At 33.6% G+C, this 19324-nt stretch overlaps 1 protein-coding gene across 6 annotated transcripts; it reads left to right on the top strand.

The window, feature by feature from the left end:
• Window positions 1-14543: 14543 nt before the first annotated feature.
• Window positions 14544-18506, top strand: LOC133854372 (uncharacterized). 6 transcript variants are annotated; one of them, XM_062290547.1, is made up of 2 exons: window positions 14544-17190; window positions 18446-18506. In XM_062290547.1, exons 1-2 carry the CDS (start codon window positions 14861-14863, stop codon window positions 18489-18491), a joined length of 2376 nt encoding a protein of 791 aa, XP_062146531.1. In that variant the 5' UTR covers window positions 14544-14860; the 3' UTR covers window positions 18492-18506. The 6 variants fall into 6 exon arrangements, with proteins under 6 accessions (XP_062146531.1, XP_062146533.1, XP_062146536.1 ...); XM_062290549.1 differs by lacking the exon at window positions 18446-18506 and adding an exon at window positions 17330-17596 and having other exon boundaries at window positions 14544-17156; XM_062290552.1 differs by lacking the exon at window positions 18446-18506 and adding an exon at window positions 17326-17596 and having other exon boundaries at window positions 14544-17156.
• Window positions 18507-19324: the final 818 nt, after the last annotated feature.

The following is a 19324-nucleotide window of genomic DNA, read 5'->3' as shown; positions in this document are numbered from 1 at the left end:
AGTTTCATTTTCTTATTGCTTAGAATAACAATTAATCTCTAATTGTTTTATTACATGCCTTTTAGGGTGTAATAACAAAGTGGCATTTTCATGTTTTAAATAACTTTTTATTTTTATTTTTAATTTTTTAATTTTTATGTACAATATCTTATACACATCATATATGTGAGTATTTATGTGGGAGGAAGACATGAAAATTTTGAGAGTGGATTAAGATAAGTCGTACCCTAATTTCAAGTAACAACTAGGGTCCTTGATCAAGGTTTTATTATTATTTTATTTTCCTCATTTCTTGGCTTTTTTAGTAGTCAATTAGTACTTCCTTTATTTTCAGGGGTAAATTAGTAATTTTCATTATTTAACAATGGGGTTTTATTTTATTTTATTTTTAATTATTCTAGTAACTTTAGAATTTCATTGGTTTTAGGTTGTTAGCCTACATAAGTATTCAACCTTATGTTATCATTGACTTTTTTTGTTCAATGGAATGAGATTTTCTTCCTTGTTTTTCTTTCTCATGATGTTTAAGGATTTTACCAGTTCCATTTTCTTCTTCTTTTCACATGGCTTCAACATGGTGGAATTATGATCTTGAGATTTTCTTCCTTGTCAAACCGGCCACATCTACAAATCAAAGTGAAAGCATTCTCATTTTTTCCACGCTCCCTATTGTTGCGGCTCCAATCAGCGACCTTAATTTCCTAACTAGTCTTCTCTTCTCCGTTGGCCAATCGGATAGCTTCCGTCGGTCTATATACATATATATAGGGTTTGGCCGTACTAAAATTAGATTTGGCTCCCTCCAAATGAAAAATCCTGATTTCGTTCGTGAGCATCTATGTACTTGTTTGATACGAGAAAAAAGAAAGTTTATTATAGCTTTAAACAGGAAACATAAAATAGATGAAGTAAAGTATATTGAGGGCCTAGCAGACAGGGGAAAGTATCTAGATGTTGCATTATATTCGGGATTGAAAGACCAAAAAGCAATGTTTTCACAGTGGTAAAAGAAGATCTATCCAATTCCTTGAGAAATTGGAGGAATAAAGAGGCCGACTGTGTTATCGGATTAAGAATTCCAACTTTTAGTTGGACTTTAGAACTAGTATATTTTCCCCCACTGGGCCCCTAGGGTCATCCGTTGAGAACTCATCTAATCCCTAGAATATATTTTCATGAATTGATTTATAGTTAAGTTTTTGGTCAGTAAAATTGGAGGGTTATTGGTATATCCAACCACTCAATATAAGACCCGTTTACCCTAGGGCCTCTCGAACCCGAACACAGCTGAACTACCCATTGCCGAAGAATCCAAGAACCTTATGTTTGCTGACTTGTTAAGGATAGTAGAGCCAACGGGCCATAATTTAATGGAATTTGTAAAAATATTTATGCTTGAATCTTTGAAAAAATTTATAATTTTTTTTTAAAAAAAAATAAATAAATACATAGGTATTTTGAAAATTTTGATAGGATTTAACATAAAATTCTAGAGAAGGTTGAAATTAAAAAAAAAAATGAAAAATATATATCATAAATTGACACTTTTTAAAATTTGAATGCTTTTTTTTTTTCAATGCAAGAATTTAATGTCTTTTAATGGTTAATTAATACACTTTAATAAAGTGTTGATTAATTAACTACGAGAAGTTAATGTTTCTTATTAATTGATTTTAACTTTGATGGGAAGTAGAATTAATGATGATAAAGAAACAAAGAAAACCTTGTTCAATTTAACAATTTGGGCCGAAAAAATTATTAGACCCTAAATTAAAAAGAAAACCTTGTTCGATATCAAATATCTTAACGGATACCCAGCCCTTCTCTCACCACAAACCATCAGGTAGGACGGCTAATTGCCAAAATTTATAGGGCCGTGTCATTTATTTGGCACGTACATTCCCATTTATTGTATGTTTTACGGTACCAATATATATAGTTGTATTGAGACTTAGGTTGTCCAGATTTCCCGTTTTGTTGGAAATTCTAACTTCCCTCCATTTTTCTGTTGCTTTGTCTGTCTCTGTCTCTGTCACTGTGCACTCTTTAAGGCTGCTTTTATTGCAGTATTTATGGTAAGGTGGGATTGGGAAGGAAGAAAGGGACGCGGGGCATATATATTTATTTTTGTTATATTTATGTATAAATCATTGGAAAGTTATAATTTAATTCTTAAAACTGTCAGTCGTTTTACAAATAGTTCTACAAATTGTCAATATTTGGACCCTGGCTCTTTAAACTATCAAAATATTTTTAAAATGGCAATTTTGTCAAAATATACCTATAGTACCCCTGTCATTTTTCAATTAAAAAATTAAAAAAACTAAAAAACTATTTTTTTTAATAAAAAAGAAAGTGAGTGTTTGCCCAAGGGGGGTGGCTGCCCCCAAATACCTATATTTTTTAAAAAAATAATAAAAAATAAATAAAATTTTAGTGTTTTTTAGTTTTTAATTTTTTTCAATTGAAAAATGATGTGGCAGGGTATTATAAGCATATTTGGACAAAAATTAATATTTTTAAAGCTTTTTAGTAGTTTTGGGAGCCGAGACTAAGCGTTAACGGTTAGTGAGATTACTTGAAAAATGATTTACAATTTGAGGAGTTAAATTGTAATTTTCCCTAAATCATTCCATTGACTAACAAAAACTTTTTACTAAGTCATGTTTTCTGTTATTTTTTAAACTAAAATTAACTTAAATAAATAAATATATTTAATTATATATTTTTAGTCTTATGACATATTATCGAATAATTCTCATGCATTGTTAAGAATTCCTGTCATATAATATTGCAACTTCAACTACTATAAATTCAAGTCAAACCCGATTATCATAGATTCCATATTATGATTATCACCAAGTATGATTATCTATCATACTTTAAACTAAATGACCATCTATAAACAAAGAGTACATTATTGATTTTGAGGTTTGAAAAGTAGTACTTGATATATCTCTTCGTTTATCTTATTAACATAGATTCCACCCTATTTTTAAATATTGTTAAATCACCACTTATCTTAAAAGTTAATAGAAATTAATAAAATTAATTATTTAATTAATATTTTAACACTATTTCTTATATGTGGCCTCAAACTCTCTTTTAATTGTAAGTGAGGTCCAACACGTAAAATATATAATTAAAATAGAAAGTGATCAATGAGAAAAATAAGATTCAAACTCGAAACATTTGTTCTAATATTGGGTTAAATCATAATTCGTCCCAAAATCTTAAGTTGAAAAGAAATTATGGATTTAATTATTAAATTAAATTCTGACAAATATAATGACATTATACTTTGTTTAATTGTTAAAAAAAAATGTCAAAAAACAAGGAGTTTGAATATGATACAAGTCTCAGGTAGAATTCACTATTGAAAATTGGCTTACAAAATGATGATGCCCAAAAGCTTATATACATAGAAAAATTGCTTTTAAAACGTACGTGCGTGTGTGTGTATATATATTAAAACTTATACTGAAATATTTTTATTTATTTATTTATTTATTTAAAGAATAATGTCCATTTAGAGAAAAAGGTTGCCTTTGCAATTTGCATGGCATCCCACAATCACAATGGGATTATATAAATTGATTAAAAATAAAAATAAAAAATGGGGATTAGAGATTTGATTCATACACAACACCATCACAACAACCACACAACAACCCCTCACATGAGGGTGGGCCCCAGTGTGTGGGGTCCACCCTCATGTGAGGGGTTGTTGTGTGGTTGTTGTGTTGGTGTTGTAAATTTAACATTTTCCCTAATATATATGTTCAAAAGGACTGGCTGAGGAGATTCCTACAATCACAACAAGCAAGGGAGTGTGAATTCATTTGTTCAAATAGGTGGGCAAATTGTTTAAAATCTGTTCGGACATGTAGGTCATACGAAAGCTCTTTCATATTTATTATTTAAATTATTAGTAATTCAAACAATTAAAATAATGTTCAAACTCACGGTCTTTGTTCTGATATTATATTAAATTATGATTATCATAATTAAAACTCTGAGCTGATAAAAAAAATAAAAAATAAAAAAAATTATTTAATTAATATTCTATTATACTATTTTTGTCCAAATTAGTTCATCCACAAGCGTAACTCATATTAGTTTCGTACGTTGAAAAATTAGTATTCATCCCATGCCATATGTATGTGCTGTTGTTTGTGAAAATTGTTCTTAGTATTATTAATTTTAAAATTAAAGGGAAAAATCATATTTAGCCTTTAGGTTTTTATCTTATTTGAATTTAGTCATTGAATTTTTAATTTTAAGAATATGATCCTTAAGTTTTGCATAAATTTTAAATAGATCCCTCTGTTACTTTTATCCTCAAGACTAATGGTTTGCCATGTTTCATGCGCGTCTCAATTGACATACTAACGTTTATATTAGTACCTAATATCAATGTCAGATCATTAAGCGCCTAGTCATCCATAGAAAAAGAAATAAAAAAGACCCAACTTTATAAATAAAAACTATATTTTTCGTCATCTTAATATTTTAGATTTGTAACATTAGATGGAAAACTGTTAAATTTAATGCTGACATGGATATTGACATTGTATTGAGTGCTAACATGAACCATAGAGTATCAAATGAAACACATGTGACAAATAAAAAATCGTTAACTTTGACATTAAATTAATAGAATGATCATTTTGAAACTTGGCCAAAACCTAAGGACCTGATTTTTAAATTGAAAACCTAAGGACTAAATCCAAATCAGATGAAAATTTAGAGACTAAATATGATTTTTCCCAAAATTAAATAGCATTTCCTTTACCCATAAGATAAGTTTTAAACCTATATAGATGTAACGGTATTCTTTTCTTTTTCTCTAATTAAGCGTATCTAAAAGTCATATAAGAGTAGACAAACTTTTGGAGGATTCATTTTATATATTTTGTTGCATTTAACAATATATATAGTGTCACGTTATTTAAAAATTTTGAATGACGCGACAACCTATATATAGTTAGAACTATAAAATTTAACATGGACAGATCGATACAATAAAATAAGATTTTGACTATCAAATAAATCGATTCCATTTCAAAGAGCATCCTATTCATATAAGAGTAATGTTATTTTGCTAGGGACTATTTATTTTTGTATCCTCTTATAGTTGATGTGGCTTTTAAAATCATTATTGGATCAAAATTCAATAGTGATTTATCCAAAATTAAATGGTGATTTTAATAGGTACATCAACTTTGAGAGGATAAAAAGACGGTCTCTAACATTACTCATTTAGTAGACGACTGTCAATGCTGTCATATAATTGAGATGATGTGATAGTGAAAAATAATGCTTCATTTTTTTTTTTTTAAACTAATGTTGATTCATCTAAATGTTAATTTTTTCCGCTACGTAATCAAATTATATGATAATTATATACAATTTACTAAATAACATTATCCATTTAGTCAAACACCTCGAAGAAAGAGCTTTATATAAGGAAAATGAAATTCATTGAGAATGACAAGCATTTTTTGTTGAAATGATTCCAACTGTTGAGTGTTTTATATTGTTGTATGTAGAATCAGCATTGACAATTGACAATGATTCAGATTTCCATGTCTTTTTTTAAGTTCTTCTTTTATGTTGAGACAGACATACCAAGAACTTTCTAGGAACTTACACAACAATAAAAATTGAATTTTTCCTGTTCACTCTATTAAACTCATATATTTTTTTAAAAATTACATATTTTTTTCATGCTCCCTGTTGGACTTAATATCAGCTTGTTTGTTAATACTTTTTGTAATGTATTTTGTAGTTTAAAAAAAAAAAAATTGTTTTAATATGATATAAAAATAAAAGGAATTCTTAATGAGTTGTTTGGACGCATTGTTTTTCAAAAACAAATTTTATTGGTATTCGCAATTTTTTAAAAACAACAAATCAGATTTTATCTAATTTTTTTTAATTTTGTCTTAAGAAGACAAACCATCTAAACATCTTTTTTAATTTTATTTTATCTCAAAATTCGTGCAGTAAATTATTTTTAATATAAATTTAAAAAATCAAACACCCAAACACGTCATTAATATTTAACAGGCTAAATTGGTTTGTTTATGTTTTTATTTAGGGATAATTGCACTGTTGGTCCCTGTGGTATGCTATAATTATTTTTCTCCCTATGGTTTAAAAAGTTCATAGGAAGTCCCTTTGCTATGCAATAATTACAAATCGATTCCTAGCGTCAAATTCTATTAAATTTTTTAACAGATTCCGTCAAATGCCACGTTAGCGACACTTGTCGCCAATAAGATGGCGACACGTGTCCATCTTAATAAAAAATATAAATTTATTAAAAAATAAATAAATAAACTTATTTTTTTTAAAAAAATTAAAATTAATAAGTATTTTTATTTATTTTTTAATAAATTTATATTTTTTTTATTAAGATAGACACGTGTCGCCATTTTATTGGCGACACGTGGCGCTGACGTGTAGAGCTAACAGATTCCGTCAAAATTGTGGACGAAAAATCGACTCAGGGAGTAAAACGTAATTATTGCATAGCACATGGACCTCCTATGAACTTTTTAAATCATAAAGAGTGAAAAATAATTATGGCATACTATATATACTAACGGTGTAATTATTCTTTTTTATTTAAAAAGAAGAAAGGAAGAAGATATTTTTTAAGTCAGAAATGCTGTCAATGTCTCACTCCTTTATTTTGTTTGTCAATAATAAGGTATTAGGCCCAAGGACATCAAATCGGTCTTTACGGATTGAAGATTTACGTACATCGGTTGGTGGATGACAGTTGGGGTTTATATTGATTGACTCATAGAATATTCAATAAAGACTGATAATGCCTTTTTTTTTTTCTAAAAAAAAAATAAAAATTTAACTTTAGTCTTAATAAATATTTGTATATTGGTCAATATTTAGTTAGCTATAAAACCCCATTTATATTTTAATTTGAATAAATTATGCTCTTTTGGTTACTGAGACAGATAAGGAAAAAAAAAAAAATACAACAAAGAAAGACACGTGAAAGAATTTTTTTTTTTTTTTTTTAACTACGTATATTCTTCTCAAACGATCACTTTATTATTACTGTGCTCCTAAACTATCAATTATGTTAATGTCCTCTCCTAAATTATTAAAAAATGTCAATGTCTCCCCTAAAATTAACAAAAAGATAAAAATAACCTTAAAAAAGTTTAATAAGGTAAATTTATCCTTATAAATTTGAAAGAAAAAACTAAATTAAAATTTTTTAAATTTTTTTTGAAAGATTGAAAAAAAAAACTATTTTTTTTTTTTTACAAAAAAATAAAAAAAAAAATGACAGAAATAAAAATTCAAGGGGTGGCCCAAACTGAAATTATATAAAACCAAATTTAAAAAATAATTTTTCTTCTTTTTTTTTTTTTTTTAAAAAAAAAATTGTTTTGTTTTTAAGAATTTTTATAATTTTATGAATGGTATTTTTGTTATTGTAGGGCATATTGACATTGTTTAATAGTTTAGGGGAGGGGAGTGAATTGACACAATTGGTAGTTTGAATGGTATTTTGACAATTGAGTGATAATTTAAGGGATGCATGTGTACTTTTTTTTTTTTTTTTTTTTTTTTAAAAAAAAAAAAAAGAAAAAAGAAAAAAGAAACTTCATAGAGCTTTTAGGGAAGTTTCAACGAATTTATAGTAACGACCATGGAAAGTGTAAAGGCACGGTTATTTTTTTCTTTTTCTTTTTCTTTTTAAGTGTTGATGCAAGTTTGATGTGCATAATTGACTCAGAATTGAAGGACTATTATGGAACATCCTTTTTCTTTTCTTTTTTGTTTGTTGTTTGGTTACACATTTTGTGTGGGACTAACTATTCACCGAAATTAAGGAATAGTAATTTCACTAAAAAAAAAAAAAGTGGAATGGTTATTGCTTGGTAAACAAAATGAGTTTTTCAAAAAACATATTTATTTATTTATTTTTGTAAATTTTTCTAGAAACCCAAAATTTATGTTGGGGGGGGGGGGGGGAGGAACCACCCTAATGTGACACCAGGGGTGGCCAAGACAACCCCTTGGCTTAGGGTGGTTGTGGCAACCCCCAATGCTCATCGGGGGTGGTCTTGTCCACCCTCGGTGTTTTGCTAGGGTGGTCGGCCACCATATAATGTTTTGAAGTTTTATTCTTCCTTATCGATTTTGAGTCAAAGGAAGTTATAAGATTTGATTCAATTCGATTGAGAGAATCACGCGTCGTCACCAAACTAAATAACGTTCGGTTTGGGCTAACAGAGGCAACAAGCCCCACACTCATAAAACTTTCCGCATCCAAGAGCACAAAAATGCACACATGGTCCATGACAACCACACAAGAAGGCGTGCCCCGCATGGTAGCATGTGGACAAGTTTGAGGTCTTGCCAAAGGTATGCAAGACAAGAACCCGAATATCACCCAAGGTGTCAATCATGCTTGGAGAAAAAATGAGGGGGAGCACGCTTAACAATTCGATGCACAAGGATAGATCCTGTCAAACCATACAACCCTACAACCACTCACACACCGTCACATACATTAGGCCACAACATCACCAAACTAAAGAATAGAAATTGTTATTTCATTCAAACTTCTTATATTTACAATAATAGCCATTCATATTTCTAAATAAATGATTACTTTGTATACCAAATGTGCTCTTAGTCATATATGTGTTATCACTCTAAAAAAAACTAATTAAGTTGCAAATTAAAACTTTTTAAAATCATTTATAAAACTAAATCTCACCTAATAGGAATTCAATGTGAAATTTAATACATATAAACATTTTTATAATTCAATCACTTAATGCGAACAATTAATTTATATCATGAAAGTCAATCCAAAATTTTGGAGAAAAAACTAAGATTTTGATAAAAGAGTGTCTCATATTGTCTAGATATGAAGAAGCTAAAAACATTTTAAGGAATCCTTCGCACTTTAATAATGGCTTGAGTGATGGAGAAGAGGGCTAGTCGCATGACAGCAGCAACACCGCCTGCGACACAAGCTTGAGCATTGGGCTTTTGGGCGGTGCACTTTGCATTGAGGAGCTTTAAATTATTTTGAAAAAACAAGATTGACGTTAAATGTCTCGGTTGACCGAGTGCATCACAATTCAACACAACAACTCGAGAGCCTCAATAGATGTCTCAGTCAATACTCGATCGAATTGAAATCTAGCCGTTTGAAGGCATTATGATGCTCATTTAGGTGCCCATTAAGTGAGAGATAGCGGTTACAATTCGTGACTATTGGATTGAATCATTTTGGATCGTTAGATGACCATAAAGACTAAAACCACTATAAATATGACAACACAAGTGTCTTCTTTTCTTCCATACAAAGTTACAAACTCTCACTTCATTTTCATTCTAAGGATGTTCTCATATTATTCTATAAAGTGTTATTCTAGAGCAACATTTGGGTTTCATGGTATTTTGAGAATGATTTTGTCCGCTCCTCTTAGCACTCCAAAAATAAGACAAAATACATTCTAAAAATATCATCATTGCGATCAAACTTTGAAGTCCTATTTTTTACCATCATAATTTTTTCTTTACCATTCATATTTTTCAACGTAAACTTGATGCCCCAATATTTTTTTACCTTGTAATGTGGAAAATGGTGTACGATATTAGACTTATTAGGTCACTTTTCTTAACAGCTCATTGAAAAACTCTATGACGGCTATGCCTCCTATTAATCAAAAGTTATGCTAAAACAATGTTGATTTTTGGGATTATGCAATTTATGCTACAATTAGTCCATCTTGATTAATTTTCTCCCATTTCATAGTCATCCCCACCAAAAACTTCTTTTATACCGTGTCTATAACGATATTAAGAATTAAGGGTTTAATCAAATCAATATTCATCAATTTTAAAACTTTTGGATTAATAATTAAACCCTCGTTATAAGAAGGAAACTAAGAATTTAACTTGACGTTCTTTTCGGGTGAAGTGGGGCCATGGATCCCTCCAAAGTCCAACCGTCCGGTTCCGACATTCGGTCACTAACCCTTGATAATTAGTATCAGAATATGCGCTCCGCATTTGATTCAAGTCAAGGAAGATGCGACCTACTGGACTAGAATGTCTTAATATATATAGCATCAGATCAGTGTCCTAAACAGTGTCTTGTACGTTGCTTAACCTTAAGATGTTGTTAATCTATGAGATTTGTTGTGGTAATCATAAACAATTAAGGTGAAAGGATGGTAGTGGTTACAAAGGTAAAACAAATCCTGGTGGCACAGCTATTTTTCAACCTTATAACAAAAGAGTAGGTAATTCGGATTAGTGCTAACATCAAGGGAGTGTGCATGTGTTGCATGCCATTGAAGTTTTCAAAGTTATGTGACAAGACGTGATAGTCATAATATAGCATGATGATATAAAAATATTAATGACTCATATCTAGATCGAAGACAATTACAAGACCCAATTTTCTTAATTTGTTCAAATTAAAATTTTGTATCTTTTACTTTTATTTTTTATTCTCAAAATAAAAATATAAACCTTTTTTAAAACTATAAAACTAATTTTTATTTTTATATATCACATCATAACACTTTTCAAATCAATTAAAAACAAAAAAATACTTTCCAAAACACTTTCAACAAGAAGGAGAATTATACGTATTACCAATAATGCATAAGTAAATTCTGAGTATAATTAATCTAAATTATTTATAATTGTGTCTTATTTTTTTGAGGGAAAGTTGTACATACTTAAAATAGACAATTGACACATTAAGAGCCATTTTTTTTTTTAAACAAAATTTGGTAAAAAAGAAAATTTATAACTTTAAGATTCTAGAAATAATTTAGAACTACTCGTTGATTTCATTTTCACATGATTCATGTAATAAGTATAGGTGTAAGTGTATGATGAGATACTTATTTGATTAGGTTAAATAATTACTTCTTCTAAAAATTTAAACGGATAGAAATAAGTTAATTTAATTAATTATTTTAACACTTTTTTTTTCATTTTTTTTTTATTTTTACGTGTGGATTTAAACTTACTTCAATTAGTGAAATTCAACATATAAAATATTTAATTGAAAATAGAGTAAATGACAAAGACAAGATTCGAACTCAAAACCTTTGATCTGATATCATGTTAAATCACTACTATTTAAGAAGATGAGGGAAAAGATCTGCTCTCTCATCCTCTCCATTTATCTTTCTACTCTCCTCTCCTATTATGATTTTTTCTTTTGTTTGTAAGTGTTCTCCGATCAGATCAACAATTTTGACATCTCCGCTATGCTTCTGTCCATCTACCTTTGTCTTGTGCTCTTCATCTCCTCCCTGATTGCTGTTGTTGTTTGTTGGTTGTGTTTTTTACTTTGAATAAGAGTTTTCTTCTTTTTAGATCGGCCCTCTTGGGCGATTTATGGGATGAAGGATAGTCAGGTGTGAAAGATTATCTCTTACGGCCTGGATAGTTAAGTGTGAGAGGTTATCTCTCACGGCAGATTTAAATAAAATTTTGTAGGATATTTGCCTACCATTGTATTAGATCTAGTCTGCTCGGAGTAAATATACTCTTTAACTATTTTTGTACATGGGTTAGTGGAAGATGAAGTCATAGCCAGCACTTTATTGTAAGAATTTTGTTTGTATCTATGACTTTGTAACCTTATAGCATATAGTTATGATTTTGTAGAGTTTTATGTTTGTAATCTTTAATCAATGAAATACTCAAATCTTTCATTAAAAAAAAAAAATACTCATTTTAAATTTTAAGCTAATAAAAAATAATTATTTAATTAATATTCTAGCCTACTATTATTTTACTTAGTTTAAAATGAGTGATCCATGCTAGTAGTCTTCAAATATACTTTCCCACGTCCATTGGAAACTCTTTTTAAGGCTAGCAAGGGATAAACTCTTGGCTCTTGCACAATTATTAATGTACTTTTCAAGACAAATCATTCTAATTGTGCTAAGATTATATTTGTTTCGGTGTAAAATATTTTTTAAAAGTTTTAGAATGAAAATATTTAACGAAAAATTGCTGATTTTCAAATTAATATATGGTTGACATCGTAAATATGATCTTGATAATATTTTTTGCTACTCCACTTGCATTAAAAATCATTAACCACAATTGTACCAAGATCAATCAAAAACCAAAATTCAACCAGAAATCCTGTGCAGCAGCCCACAACTAAAAATACCACTTTTTTCACTCATTTTTTTTTTTTTTTTTTTATTATTTAATGTAGAAATAAATGTAATCTCATGTCTAAAACATCATCACCATCACTACCCACATTTCTCCCCCACCTTTCAAGGAACTAGGACACCCAAAAAAACCTCCCCATTTTATTCTTTAAATGCTGTTAGCTTTTGTGACAAGTATTGATTTAACGTGGTATCAACTAAAAGTTTTGAGTTCGAATCTTGATTCTGTTATTTACTTTTCATTTCAATTAAATATTCCATATGTTGGGCCTCACCTATTAAAAGGAAGTCTGAGTTCACGCGTAATGGGGAGTGTTAAAGTATTGATTAAATGATTAAATATACCTATTTCTATCGGCTTAAACTTTTAAGATAAATAGTGATTTAACAAGAAGCATAAAAATATTTTTCAAAGTTCCTTTAGTAGTTTTGCATTTATCTAGTTATACCAAACATTAAAAAAAAATCTGAAAATTATTTTTCTCATCCTATTGAACATCCTCCAAAAAAATATGCTCTTTTTCCAAGCTGGACAGCCTCAATTTCTTTTTTAAATGTGCTTTAGAGCACACTAAATTGTTAAATGAGTCACTTCTCACCATGTATTTAGAAACATTACCGTAAACATTTTCTTCATCTCTTTCATCTAAATTAGGAGTGAGAAAGATCCCCTCTAGTTCCCTTCCCCATTATATTGCTTAGAAAAATGGAAAAAAAAAAAAATCACTCATTTATTATTTCCTTTTTTTTAATGTAAAAATAAATATAATCTCATGTCTAAAACATCATCACCATCACCATCACATTTTTTTTTCTTCCATTTTTCAAGGAACTAGGACACCCAAAAAAGCACCTCTCCATTTTCTATTTTTTAATGTTGTTTAGAAGCATAAAAACATTTTTCCAAAGTTCCTATAGTAGTGTTTCATTTATCTACTTATACCAATTACATTAAAAGAAAAAAGAAAATTATTTTTCCCATCCTGTCAAGCATCCTCAACTTTTTTTCCAAGCTCAAAAATTTCCGAATGTTCTGACTTTAGAGCACACGAAATTTCTAAATGACTCGTTTCTTATTGTGTGTTTGATTTCAAATATTCTCGCAAACTTTTTCTCGGTATGAATCAGGAGCAGGAAACACCCCCTCAAGTTTCCTACCCAATTCTATTGCTTAGATAAAGAGAAAAAACAAAAAATCTAAAATGATTCGAACATTGGTGGAAAAATTGGAGCATAAAGACCAAAACAAACCTCTTTATACATTTTCTGATTATGCTAGCCACCTACCCTAGAGGCTTTAAACAAGATACAATAACTAGTTTTCATTTATCTACTTATACCAATTACATTAAACAAAAAAATGAAAATTATTTTTCCCATCCTGTCTAGCATCCTCAACCTTTTTCCAAGCTCAAAAATTTCCAAATGTACTAACTTTAGAGCACACAAAATTTCTAAATGACCCGTTTCTTATCGTGTGTTTGATTTCAAATATTCTCGCAAACCTTTTCTCGGTATGAATCAGGAGCGGGAAAGATCCGTTCAAGATCCCTTTTAGATAAAGAGAAAAAAACAAAAAACCTAAAATGATTCAGACATTGGTGGAAAAATTGGAGCATAAAGACCAAAACAAACCTCTTTACATTTTCTGATTATGCTAGTCACCTACCCTAGAGGCTTTAAACAAGATACAATAACTAGTTTTAGTAAAGTAAGGAGAGAAATTCCAAATTGCCTACGAAGTTTGGTGGAAGTGATTCAAGGCAAGAGTCTTGGTCAACACTGCCCCCCGTGAGAAGTCCTTGGAGGAGAACCCATTAAATTCCTAGGTTGCCCTTTTATGTCCACATTCTGCATGAACCCACATGAACAAGTCTTACAAAAGGAAATCCAAATTATAATAAAAGTTTGTGAGATTCAAAAAACCAAATTTTTTTTTTTTTTAAAAAAAAATAATTTTTAAAAATAAATGAAGAACAAGAAGGAAGGAAAAGCAAAGAAACGGACAAGGAAGAGTCTCCCCCACAAGACCCACAAACAAGACCCAACAACACAAAAAGAAAGATAAAATATATGAATAAAGCAAAGACACATCAAAGGCCTGAATTGAGTGCAAAAACTAGTAACCTCCAAAGGCGCGTGGGTTGCACTCCCCAATCACTTGGTTGTAACGACCAATCCCCAGTTCGTGTTTCTTCTACATCGGACTGTGGTTTTACCTCCTTGGTTCCACCTCCCATAAACAGGGCTCCTTCCATGCTCCCCACGCGCATGATAGCGGCGCGTAGGAGCGCGTCAACCTCTCTTTTTCTCCCTCTCTTTCTTTTGGTCTCAGAAATAGCTGAAGTGACCCCATCAGTGAAACAAAATCCACAACTCTTCTCTCCCAAAAATCTCCGTAGATCGCCGGGCTCCGGCATGGCACTCCGCCGGAAACTGGAACTGCGGCAACTCCCAGCTTCGTTCCCCGGCTAAATGCGACCAAAACGCCACCCTTTTTTTCTCCAACCCCACTACAAAAATGACGACAACGACGATGTCGACGAAGATACTACTACTTCTACTGAACTGAAAAAGGGGCCTTTCAGAATTCGGAATCCCCAAGAAAGACCCCAGCTTTTGCGTTTCTTTTCATCTGGGTCCTCGCAATGGCGGCTACGAACACCACCGGACCAGCTCCGGTGGACTCTGGCTCGGCCGCCGGAGCGCCCGGGTCAGTCTTGAGCGACGAGATGACAGCGAAGGCCATGCACAAGAGGTACGAAGGGTTGGTGATGGTGCGTACGAAGGCGATAAAGGGGAAAGGCGCGTGGTACTGGGCTCACCTGGAGCCCTTGCTGGTGCAGAACGCCGAGACGGGCATGCCCAAGGCGGTCAAGCTCAGGTGCTCCCTCTGCGACGCCGTTTTCTCCGCCTCGAACCCTTCCCGGACAGCCTCGGAGCACCTCAAGCGCGGGACTTGCCCCAACTTCAACTCCGTCGCCAAACCCATTTCCTCTGTTTCACCCTCCTCTGCTTCTTTGGCTTCTCCGCCTCCAACTTCTCGTAAGCGTCTCTCGTCTGCGGCTTCAGCCGGTGGCGGTACTGGCGGGGGCTCGGGTCCTTCGTACCAGGTGCCGCCGCTGGCGATAGTTGATCCGTCGCGGTTCGAGCTGGCGTACTCGTCGGCGGTGTCGGCGACGACGGTTTTGGCGACGAGCACGGGGGCTCTGCTTTCACAGCAGCCGCATTTGATGCTCTCTGGTGGAAAGGAGGATTTGGGAGCTCTGGCTATGTTGGAAGACAGTGTGAAGAAGCTCAAGAGTCCGAAAACCTCACCGGGGCCGACGCTCAGTAAGAACCAGAGTGATTGCGCTCTTGATTTTCTAGCTGATTGGGTGTTTGAGTCTTGTGGGTCGGTCTCTTTTTCCAGCTTGGAGCACCCCAAGTTCAGAGCTTTCCTTAATCAAGTCGGTTTACCGGCGGTTTCTCGCAGAGAGTTCACCGGCGCTAGATTGGATGTTAAGTTCGAGGAAGCCAAGGCTGAGTCTGAAGAGAGGATTAAAGACGCCATGTTCTTTCAGATTGCCTCCGATGGGTGGAAATTCAAGAATTATGGGGTTTTGGGGGAAGAGAGTTTGGTTAATTTGACTGTGAATCTTCCGAACGGCACTAGTTTGTATAGGAGGGCAGTGTTTGTTACTGGCTCCGTTCCTTCTAAGTACGCAGAGGAGATTTTGTGGGAGACCATCACAGGCATTTGTGGGAATGCTGTGCAGCAGTGTGTAGGAATAGTTGCAGACAAATTTAAGGCAAAGGCGTTGAGGAATTTGGAGACTCAGAATCATTGGATGGTTAATCTCTCTTGTCAGTTTCAGGGTTTCAATAGTTTGATTAAGGACTTCAGCAGGGAGCTTCCATTGTTCAAGACTGTCACTGAGAATTGTTTCAAGCTTGCCAATTTCGTCAACTACAAGTCTCAGATTCGAAACACCTTCCATAAGTTCCAGTTGCAGGAGTACGGACACGCTGGGTTGCTTCGAGTGCCGTTTCGCGAGTGCGAGAGTGTGAGCTTTGGTCCTCTATATACAGTGGTGGAGGATATACTGAATTCATCTCGATCATTACAGTTGGTTTTGATGGATGAATCGTACAAGATGGCAGCAATGGAGGACCCTATTGCAAGAGAAGTTGGCGAGATGATTCGGGGTGCCGGGTTTTGGAATGAATTGGATGCAGTTCACTCATTGATTAAATTGGTGAAGGACATGGCTCAAGATATTGAGATAGAAAGGCCATTAGTTGGGCAATGTCTCCCTCTTTGGGATGAGCTAAGAACAAAAGTGAAGGATTGGTGTTCTAAATTCCACATTGCAGAAGGATTGGTAGAGAAGGTGATTGACAGGAGATTCAAGAAAAATTATCACCCTGCTTGGGCTGCTGCTTACATACTTGATCCTCTGTATTTGATTAGAGACACTAGTGGGAAATACCTTCCACCATTCAAATGCTTGACACCCGACCAGGAAAAGGATGTCGACAAGCTCATAACCCGGCTTGTTTCGCGGGAAGAAGCTCACATTGTGCTAATGGAGCTCATGAAATGGAGAACAGAAGGGCTTGATCCTGTCTATGCAAGAGCTGTACAGATGAAGGAGAGGGACCCTGTTACAGGAAAGATGAAGCTTGCCAATCCACAGAGCAGTAGGCTTGTGTGGGAAACATATCTTACTGAATTTAAGTCGCTAGGAAAAGTTGCTGTCAGGCTTATCTTTCTTCATGCAACTTCTTGTGGATTCAAATGCAATTGGTCTTTCTTGAGATGGGTGTGCGCGCATGCGCCCTCGAGGGTTGGCATGGACAAGGCGCAGAGGCTGATATTCGTTGCAGCTCATTCGAAACTTGACAGACGGGATTTTTCCAGCGATGAAGATAAGGATGCCGAGCTGTTCACCTTGGCAAACGGTGAGGATGATGTGCTAAAGGAGGTTGATACATCGTCAGTGTAACATTTTTCTGTTTTAGAAACTTAAATTTGTAGGATTTATTAAATTCTTTCCACAACTTTTTTTTTTTCTTCCTGTTTTCGATTTTTGGTATTTCTTTACTTACTCTTTAGAAGGTTTTGGGGCAGTCAGGTGGGAAAAAGAGAGGGACTTTGCTAGGGGATGAATCTTTGTACTCCTACTGCTGCTCGGCCTCATGATTCGAGCAATTGCCAATCTTCACCCTAGATGATAATATTGGAGTTTTTTGGTTTGCAGAAAAAAAAGGAAATCTTCTTGTTTGTAAAGATAGAAAATGCTGCATGAAAAAAAGTTACAGAACAGGAAGCATGTTGTAAATTTTTGTTCCTCAATTAATTTCCAGATAAATAATATTTAAGTAAGGGGAAGGTTTTATTATTTCTCCTTAAGTTTTTCGATTGAATATCCATTGTTGAAATCATGCTCTTTTGTGAATCACTAATTTTACTTTTTTGGACTGCAAACTCATGCATATATAATTACAGGCAGTAGTTTATTATCTCAAGACTCGAGGACATTGATTACTCCAAAATATCCGAAGTCATTGCACTCTCAAAATCTATGAAGGCGCTGGTTTTTTTTTTTTTTTTTTCCCTGTAATTCGGACCTCATATTACCAATCTTCACCATTTTGCACGATTAGTGAAATAATTGATCTTCAAAGGCAACTATGATTCTGTTTGAACAAGCTCCTCGAACCTGTTTGTTAATGTGTTTTGGAGGTTTTTTTTTTTTTTTTTGGATTTGAAAAATGTTCTGGTCTGATATAAAAGTGAAACCTTTTTTGTGGGTGTTTCGCGTTTGGATTGTTTGTTAATTTTTTATTTTGAGAAGAGAAAACAAAAGACAAAAAAACAAAAGGGTGGCGTTTTGGTCGGTCTCTTAGCTTAGATTGAGTTCCCTCTCCAAGCATAGGTTTTTGCCTGAACATTTACTCGTTTTCTGCCTTTTGTTTTAAGTTATCAAAACGTAAACATTAACACACAACTCAAAAGACAGAGCAATCTTAAAACCAGAAAAACAGTTTTTACCTTTATGTCAAGTCAGACTAATTTTTCAAACCACAAAAAAAAAAAAAATTAACACCCCCCCCCCCCCCCCCCCCCCCTTCTAAAAAAAAGACACGTCAACAAACATAAGCTTAATTGTAGCTGTTGACAAAAATAATTAGTCAGTTGAACTGAAGAAGCTGAGGAATAATGATAATTAAATCTTTTTTGGTGGCAGAAGCATTCGACAAAGATATCGTTTGACTGGAGAGGCCACCATATGAGATGGTTGGTGGTGAGTAGAACTCGGTTGGACCATGATTAAAGAGGAATCTGCCTAAAGGATCCAAGAAAGGATTTGACTTCAACTTTCCGGCACAGATCAGGTGTCCTCTTGCAAAAGGCCATGGAGTTTGCTCAAACCGGTTGGGTGGATGGCCAGCCGGCCGGCCATTCGTACGTGGGTCAACTACCTCGGAAGGACCTCAGTGCAAAACTTTCTAGCTGGAAGAGCACTTCTAAACTGTTTCTATCTCATCCATATCTCCTGGTTTTTGTGTCTTTGAGAGAGCGAAGCCCCACAACAAAACAAGTGGAAGTCTTTATCCAAGCTTTGTTTGTCGTGGAAAGAAATCTCAGGGAGTGGGGTAGGGTTGGCAATTCGTGTCTGCGTGTTGACACGTCAGACTCTTTAACTCTAACCCGACTCATTTAATTAAACGCGTCAGTCTCCTCCATCGTAACTCGTTAATTTTTTTTGGTACTAAGTTCGTGTTAAGTTTACGGATCGTATAAAAAATTGATGGTTAAAACTAGGTTGGGGGTTCTTTTTAACTACTCAATCAAATCAGCCTTGGGTTACTTGTCTGTTAAACATTCCAAAGTCGGTTGACGTTCATGCAGAGTCATTTGGTGATGCTCCCCATGATTGCGAGAAAGGTCTTGAGAGGTCCCAAAGCAAAGGAGACTTGTCGGCTTGGAGCAACACAGAAGATGCTTGAGAGTGAGTCTACAACGAACTTTGAATTGATTATTCTGTGTTTGAAATTGCCATGGGAGTTGGAAACTATATCTAGCGGCCAGGCGGGCAGTGGTAGTTTAAGAGGTGGCCGCCGGC

This window comes from Alnus glutinosa, chromosome 13 (genome assembly GCF_958979055.1).
Source record: "Alnus glutinosa chromosome 13, dhAlnGlut1.1, whole genome shotgun sequence".
Taxonomy (NCBI): domain Eukaryota; kingdom Viridiplantae; phylum Streptophyta; class Magnoliopsida; order Fagales; family Betulaceae; genus Alnus; species Alnus glutinosa.
This window is presented reverse-complemented; position numbering and strand designations above follow the sequence as displayed.

What these genes read in the sequence shown, in the direction of transcription:
- LOC133854372 (XM_062290547.1), top strand. Translation starts at nt 14,861, where the DNA reads ATGGCGGCTACGAACACCACCGGACCAGCTCCGGTGGACTCTGGCTCG. An exon ending in CTAAAGGAGGTTGATACATC is followed by an intron (nt 17,191 to 18,445) that starts GTCAGTGTAACA and finishes TTTTGGTGGCAG; the next exon opens with AAGCATTCGACAAAGATATC.